This window comes from Urtica dioica, chromosome 8 (genome assembly GCF_054948205.1).
Source record: "Urtica dioica subsp. dioica isolate 48M chromosome 8, U.dioica_male_clone48M_v1_H2, whole genome shotgun sequence".
Classification (NCBI taxonomy): Eukaryota; Viridiplantae; Streptophyta; class Magnoliopsida; order Rosales; family Urticaceae; genus Urtica; species Urtica dioica.
In genome coordinates, this window is record NC_142763.1 from 49,608,656 (window position 1) to 49,616,937 (window position 8,282).

Here is an 8,282-nt window from a genome sequence, read left to right on the forward strand (position 1 = left end):
TATAACGCAATTTCATTTGTATGAATTTTATCGTACATTAAAATTATAACGTACGATAATATACGATGTCGTACGATATAATACGATGAGATATGATACATTATTATTTTAATGTACGATAAAATTCATACAAATTATAATGTACATTATAATTATAACGTACGATAATATATGATAGTGTACGATACCGTACTATAATGTACGATGCTATACGATAAAATTCATATTTTTGGGCATTTTAAGTGGAAAAAGTCAAATTCATGTGAAAAGTTGTCATTCTAGGTTATCTTAGCTCGTTGGATTCCCTCGTATCTCGTCGAATTTAGTTATATGTCATCAGAATTGACCGTGAAAGACCGAATGAGGGATTGAGAAAATAGAGAGTGAAAGTGAAATGGGTTTATTTGTTCAAAAGGGTATTTGTGTCCGAAATGGAGACAAAAATCCATTTTTTGATATTTTTAAAATACGAGGTCTAATCTCGATATTTTGTTAACTTTTAGGTCTATAAAATGAAATTTCAAAAAAAAAAATTAGGCTGCCTCGTGTCTTTCATTGATGCGCCGACGTGGCAACCATATAGGAGGTGTGTTAATAGAAGGTTTTCCTTATCAACTTTGTTATGGATTAGCAAAGATCTGGAAAAACTGTTTCGTGGCAACCATTTTTAAGCTCTTTAAACTGAATTACACGATCATAAACTTTGATTTTATCCATACATGGAATTCATACAAAAAGCTCAAGATATGCTCCATAAAGTTTTGATAAACCATTACCGCAGGCTTATATAATTCAATGGAAAAACCTCAACATTCCAAACTAAAGTTACAAAATTGCTCTCTCGAAGAGAAGAATCACGAGATCTCATACATTGCCTCCGGCAATAAGCAGATGATTCTCGGGAGAAATAGTCGACGGGACATACGTGACAAAGTGAGTATCTAATCCACCCTCCTTGAGCCAAATCATCCTACCCATATCTATAATTTGCTTGCACAGAAACCCGAATCGAGCCCTTTCAACTACTCCCATATTCCTTATAATGCCTCCAACCCCGCCACTAACACCACACTCCATCTCGCTGTCACGACATGTTGTGAAATGTTAGTCAACTGATGGTCAAAGCTGTAAACTTTCAAGAGTGGTATGAAAAAGTAAAGAGAGGCTATAGATATAAAGTTACATGGAATGCGGGTGCAGATTGCAATTATTAGTAACCTCGGAGAGATCTGAAGAGTGATCGGCATCCACTGCCCAACTCGTAAACCATGTTATCATGTGGAACTCTTCCTTTGTGATCCCCAAATTCATAAAGAATTTCTTATCTGCAGCAGAGCAAAAGTTAGACTTGTTTCGAAACTGAATCAACGTAATGTGCTCTGCTGAGGTGAGATCATAAGTGTACTTATGTAGTTTTTCCACTGGCAAAGATGATGACAACATGTTGCTATAGCAAGACCTCTCATCTTCAGCTTTCTACAATCGCTCACGAGGCAACATCTCAAAGTCATATCTGCAACACCAACAACGTATAATGACATTGTTTACACATTATATACCTAGTAGTTGTACAAGGTTTTATAGTGTACCCACCGTGGGTAAGTTACAACTTGCAGGATTTGATTTACCTGTTGCAGGCCCACAAAGGTGTTTCCCAATAGCAAGATAAGGAAAACCTTGCAAAGACTCAACGGCATTTAAGTTCAAATCTTCAACTACAGAAAGAAGAAAAAAAAAATACTCACGTAAGACCTATCATTTTAGATGTAATAAAAATCTGTGTTTGAAAAGAAAACATTGTTTTGGACGAGAATATAAGGAAGCTGGATATTGAAGAGACATGTTATAAATCGACAATGTTTGCTATGAATCATCTGGCTGGCTGTGCTATGTCTGCATTCGAACAGCAAGAACACAGCAAATATGTAAATACAAGTAAAAGCTCCTTTGTGGAAAACCTTACTGTCGATCCTCAAACGCTCTAGTACCAAGCTCTCTTTCTTCCGCAATGAACGGTCAGCCTAATCATGAAAAAGAAAATAGTAAATAGAAAAGTCACCAAATAAGTGAGGATCTTATATATTGTATCTTAATACAACCAACCTTGAGCTTATACGCCTTCCTTTCCACCAAAAAGACCTTCTCAATGCCATAGCAATCTGCCAGCATTTGCGTCAAGTACCCTCTTCCTGCTCCAAACTCCACCACCGCTCTTCCTCCGCAATCTCGACCCAACATCCCTAATCGTTCCAAGTTCCCGAGAATCGAAGCTTGTTGCACCACGTGTTTTTCCTGGAACGGCAATTTTCTGCGACCATACCAACTCACTTTTACATAATAACTTCTAAAAAAAACCGAGACCTGACACCGAAATTTCAAAAGGCATACAAGCAAGCAAGTACCCATCATCAACTTCTCTTTTGATCCATATTCCACATGCCTCCGGAATTGTATACGAGTCCTGAATATCCTTACACACGGAATCGTGAACCAGCTTAATCTTATCGATTAGCTGTCCGAATTCATCGACGCTCATATTGTACACAGAACTCCGCTTCGACTCTGAAGTAACGTGATCCAAAGACCTCGAGCCCGGCTTACCACAAGGTGGTCGTGAGTTTTCAGCATGTTCGAGGGGTTTATCCCTTTCTTCATCCTGATCGCCTGAATTAATGCCCTTTTGATAGTAAGGTTGGAGAGCCAAGGACTGAGCTTGTTTCAGCATAGGGCATCTCTTGACATGACTATCAAGGTTTTCCTTCAGCACAGAGCTACACAGAATACACATTGGACATGACTTGAATGTTGTGATTAGATGAAAGATTGAGAATTTGATTAGAGAGAAGACCGCACTAACTGTGAAGAGTCTATAGGGCACGGAATCCATATTTCATCCGACCTAGGTATGTGGTTGCCGCAGAAGCTAGGGCACAGTTTGAGCATAATCAGAGAGATATAACTAGAAAACGAATTCGCAGAGAGATACAGAGTTATATATATTTAGCCTACACTGAATCGTCAATAGGAATGTTGGCACAGAAGCGGTTCTTTCTGGGAAGCCAGAATTTGCAGCGCTTCGTCTCCATTGTTGCTTTACTTCAACACTTGACTCGACGGCTGAGAATGTTTGGGAATTAAAAACGAGAAATCCAGTAAGTGATTCTTGGTTTTCTTGTAACGATGTACGAAAAAGAATGATGTACAGTACAGGCAAATATTACAAACGAACACAATTCAGAATCATTATACCTGAATAATTTGCTCAGGTGTTTTTTTTCGTGCGGTTCAAAAAATTCATTTCAAGCGAGAGGGAACTTGCACTGCTTTGACATTTCCCAGTTCGACAGCTGTTTCTGAGTTACGGTATTGGGCCAGTCATTAAACAAGCCCAACATGGGGGCACTTTTTTCTCTATCAACCCGAGGATCAAAATAACGATATCATTTCAGGCCTCAAATTTTGGTGGTGTATTGTGGTATACCAATAGTTTACCAGAGTATAAAAAAATGATAAACTGTACCGTTGAAGTTACCGTTATTATCGTGGTATACCGTCAATTACCGTGAATAAATTTTTATAAAAATTCATACATACCATAAAAAAAAATTAAATAATCTACAATATCTTCATTACATTGCAAACCATAATTAAAATAGTTCAACATAAACCATATGAAATAGTTCAACACACACCCAACAAAAAAAAAGAATTGAAAATCTTATTTTTAGGATCTAACAAAAAAATTGAAAATATTGGTTACAAATTCAGTTTAATACCAATAATCAAGTTAGAAACTAAAAAATTGAACTTAATAATAAAAAAAACTCACAAGAAATTTCATAAAAACACTATTTCATTTACATTTGAACTCATTCGGGATTTCGACCATTACCCGGGCTACGCTCGCTTTCCCTTGGGACGCAGGGAAGTTTCGCCTTCAAACTGTCGGAAAACGGAAGAAATTCCCGGGATTTGATGAAAAACAATGACAAATACTCTTACTCACGTCGAAAAAACCTAAATTTCGCGATCTTTTTCTGATTTTGTGCCCGAGTTTTATTTAAATTTCATGGTTTTTTTTTTGGAAAGAAACCTCTGAATCAAGCCGAATTTCACGAGCGAGAATCTGGACCGTTTTCCGTCCGGTTTACCATGATTTCTAAGGAACATTTTGTATGAACCGGTGCTGAGACTGTTCAAAATTTTGGTGCCCGTCAGGTTCCGTCCGATTTATGCGCTCTTAAAATAATGGTTAGTAGTTAAAAGTGGAAATTTCACGGTGATATTGTTTATTTGAAATTAATGGAAAAAGTATTTTAAACTGATCACAAAAATATTGTAAAGTTCTAAATTTGAAAATATTAATTTTTTTTAGTTCTAAATAATTATTTTGTTGTTTAAACTTTTTTTTATGAGGGAAATAATCCCAAATAGCTACTTACAGTTTGAAAGAACACTATTTTTTAAAGGATTTAAAACAATCACTATTTTAAAATATTACACTATAAAAGATTATTTTCTGTAATATTTCCTTAGTTAAACAGTTATAATTTGGGATTAATTTTTTATAATAAAATTGTAAACAATAAATAAAATTCAAAACAATAAACAATTTTTTAAATAAACATGTAAACATCACAAAAAAAATGATTATTTACCACAACTTGAAAAATACTATTTTTGCGATAAAAAATTTAGCGGCGCTATTCTTGAAGTTAGTTTCAAAAGGTACTATCACAAAGAATTTCCACATCCTAATTCCCATTCTTATAGAAATATATTTTGTGAAAAAAAGTATGAAAAAGAACTTAATCACATAATTCTCAACGAATTTCAATAATAGTGTGAACAATTTGTGATAAAATTGAATTTTTTTTTACAAGTTATCCAATTTTTTAAAAAATTCTACTCGATCAAATATTAAAAAATGATACCAAAATTATATCTAAAAAATTTAATAATACAGTATTACCATATTCTTCATTATTATTTTGCAGTCGATAACGAAAGAGAAGAATGATGAAATAAAAAAGAAAGACAATGATAAAGAAGAAAGAAGGAGACCACGAGGTGTTTGCCTAAATTGACAAGAAAGAAGGAAGAGATAATAAGCAGTGATATGCCATTATTTTTCACAAGTGAAAAATGACACTCCTAATAAAAAAAAACGACAAGCAAGCGACTCTGAAGGCTGATCAACAAAACTGCTCTGGAGGCTGAGCACAAATAGCTCTGAAGGTAGAGTCTCTAACAGCTCTGAGCCCTAAATGTTCTCACAAGCGAATCTAAAGGCTGAGCCACAAAACGGTTCTGGAGGCTAAGCCACAAATGGTTCTGAAGGCAGAGCCTCTAACGGCTCTAAGCCCCGAACGTTCCCACAAGCGACTCTGGAGGCTGAGCCGCAAAATGGCTCTGGAGGCTAAGCCACAAGTGGTTCTGAAGGCATACCCTCTAACGGCTCTGAGCCCTGAACGTTCCCACAAGCGACTCTGAAGGCTGAGCCGCAAAATGGCTCTGGAGGTTGAGCCACAAATGGCTCTGAAGGCAGAGCCTCTAACGGCTCTGAGCCCCAAACGTTCCCACAAGCGACTCTGAAGGCTGAGCCGTAAAATGGCTCTGAGACCCTAATGTTCTCACAGTGTGAAACCACCATTTGAGACAAGTCAAAGTTCAACTCTCCCTATAAATACCCTTCATGATGTAGAAGAGAAGAAAACCCATTCTAAGAGAAGAAAAATACTACAACTTCTCTCTCTAAAAATTCACTCAACACATACCCGCAAAATAATGTTAGAGTTACTTCACATCCCTCACCTTTGATTTAGAAAAACACAAAAGAGGAATGATCTATTTCCTTTCTCTCTAATTGAAGAAGAATTATTCTTTCTCTCTCACATTTCTTTTCACAAACAAAGGCTGAAATTATGCCACATTATATTCCCTCTAAAAAGGTGTCCAAGAACTTGAGAAATCAAATTCTCATGTTCTTCACTTAGTAAGAGGAACATCCCATTATATATCATCATTTGTGTCTTCTATTTCAGCTAAGGAAAAGGAAGATCACGGTAAACCACACCACCCACGTCGAGTTCCTGAAGGTCTCCACTACAGTCGTAACGCCACGAGATATCTCTGACCCATTACGATCCATTCGGAGACATAGGAGATTTGATGCCTGCAACCCAAGATCGATACACGTCGCAAGCTCGCACTCCCACACGTGTCTCGTGAATGTTGATCAGAAAAACGCATTAACAAGCAGTACTGGAGATGAGAGTTTTTTGGATTTCGAATGAGAAGGAAAATAAAAATAAGGGTGGCCATTTACAACAATACAACTAATTAAAGTATAATTTTTTTTTGGTAAAAGGTCTAAGCTTCTAATATATGTGTCCAATTCTTTTTGGGATAATTCCTAAATTACGATCATTTAAAAAAATTTACTAAAATTCATTGATTACTTCTAATTCAAAGATTACAATCAAGTTTGTCAATAACTAGGATTGTTTATTTACATGTTTGTCAATAACTAGGATTGTTTATTTACATGTTTGTCAATAAATAGCCATAGCTTTGGAATTAAATAATTATTGAATTTTGGTCAAAATAATTTTAAATAATCGTAGTTTTTGTTTAATATCATTCTTCTTTATTGATCAACACAATCACATTATGTTTTCGATTGAAAAAAAACACAAACACATTATGTTTCTTTTTGAGAGAGAGCATTAAATTTGATTATAACTCACATGTGCCCCAAAAATAATGTTGAAGGCACAAAAAAAAATGTTTAATTCAATCCCCACGTAAAAGGTAAAAAATAATACATACTTATAACAAGCCTAATTTTGGGGTTGCGGTTCGTCCTCACGAGCGTCGTTTTGGGGTTGGATGCATCGCCAGGAACTATCTGGGAGGGGTTCTCGGTTTAGAAATCATTACCCAGCACCAAGGTCTCTCGCCTCAACTCTCGGAGGCTTCGGCTATTCTCTACGGTATGATTTTTGCTCTTGATGCAGGGTGGAAAAATGTCTTGATTCAATCCGATTGTCTTGAGGTGGTAACTACCATTCGGCATGGCAATTCTCCTACTTCGGAATTAGGCATGATCCTGAACGATATTTTCTTGCTTAGGCCTAATTTTACCAATATTGATTTTGCTTTCCATTCCCGAGATTGTAATAAGGTTGCTCATAATCTTGCTAGTTATGCTCTTAATTTTGACTCGGGCGCCCGACGGTTAAGCTCGATTCCTCCATGTATTTATGTGGAGGTAGAGCGGGATCGTTGTGGTATTAGTCCGTGATTGTAACCACGGTTTTCCTCCGCCATACGTGAGGGCTTTAATGAATCTCTTCCCGTGGTGCCGCCCACGGTTTTTCAAAAAAAAAAAATATATGGTGGTGCGATGATGATCAATTATACATTATACATCTAGAGATCTAAATCATATTAAGCCCAAGAGACCTCTTGAAATATCACATTTTGGCTCAAAAATTGTTGTTAAAATAGATCAAACTCTTTTTGGATGCTCTAGAGAGGAAAGAAAAGATAAGTTCCATTATCATATATAACTAATTAGGGGTGCGATAATACTGTAGTTTCTACAGTATTTATTTTGCCAATTAATAAGTGACAAGTGTTTTTCTCCAATTAATAAGTGACACAGTGTAATAAGTCTCCAATGAATAAGTTTTGCTCTTCAACGTAACATGCACAATGTTATTCGGTGTGTGCCTAATAAAACAGAGTGATAGTTGAACTACTATTTTATCCTTACTATGTAATTAAAAATTTGTGTATTTATTGTTGTCGGTCGTTTTCGGAAAACCCGAGACGCCAAGAAGGCACGTCGCTCAAAGGGCCGATGGTCAGGCCGGAGGTCTTGAAGAGCGGCAAGTCTTCAAGCCCTCGCCCAAACTCTTGACTCCTTGAGTCAAGCCTAGCCCCTCGAGTTGAGACTTGAGTCGGCTCCCCGAGTCGAGCTTCGCTCCTCGAGTTGAGCCTTGAGTCAGTCTCCTCGAGTCGAGCTTCGCTCCTCGAGTCGAGCCGTGAGTCAGTCTCCTCGAGTCGATCTTCGCTCCTCGAGTCAAGCCTTGAGTCAGTCTCCTCGAGTCGAGCTTCGCTCCTCGAGTCGAGCCACTCTCGTCTTCTCTATATTTTCCGTGGCAAGGATGGTATTCAAAGACCCCTAAAGGCCCGCAAGAGTCCGGCAAGACGAGCCATTCACCGCACGCACAGCACACTGCGCCAGCCAGCCGTGCAGCAAGCAGCGCGCCGCG

At 37.4% G+C, this 8,282-nt stretch overlaps 1 protein-coding gene across 2 annotated transcripts; it reads right to left on the reverse strand.

The window, feature by feature from the left end:
• Nucleotides 1-680: 680 nt before the first annotated feature.
• Nucleotides 681-3,345, reverse strand: LOC149389994 (methyltransferase). 2 transcript variants are annotated; one of them, XM_089621609.1, is made up of 10 exons: nucleotides 3,250-3,345; nucleotides 3,010-3,117; nucleotides 2,858-2,923; nucleotides 2,403-2,771; nucleotides 2,104-2,308; nucleotides 1,964-2,021; nucleotides 1,629-1,715; nucleotides 1,406-1,513; nucleotides 1,184-1,325; nucleotides 681-1,081 (listed from the first exon to the last, which is right to left on the reverse strand). In XM_089621609.1, the coding sequence occupies exons 2-10, from the start codon at nucleotides 3,084-3,086 to the stop codon at nucleotides 865-867; spliced, it is 1,329 nt and encodes a 442-aa protein (XP_089477735.1). In that variant the 5' UTR covers nucleotides 3,087-3,117; nucleotides 3,250-3,345; the 3' UTR covers nucleotides 681-864. The 2 variants fall into 2 exon arrangements, with proteins under 2 accessions (XP_089477735.1, XP_089477736.1); XM_089621610.1 differs by lacking the exons at nucleotides 3,010-3,117; nucleotides 3,250-3,345 and having other exon boundaries at nucleotides 682-1,081; nucleotides 2,854-2,901.
• Nucleotides 3,346-8,282: the final 4,937 nt, after the last annotated feature.

Coding starts and splice junctions, on each gene's coding strand:
- LOC149389994 (XM_089621609.1), bottom strand. CDS start 3,086: ATGGAGACGAAGCGCTGCAAATTCTGGCTTCCCAGAAAGAACCGCTTC. Junction 1,716..1,963: donor AGAGCGTTTGAGGATCGACA/GTAAGGTTTTCC, acceptor TTCTTTCTGTAG/TTGAAGATTTGAACTTAAAT. Junction 1,514..1,628: donor CCTTTGTGGGCCTGCAACAG/GTAAATCAAATC, acceptor TTGGTGTTGCAG/ATATGACTTTGAGATGTTGC.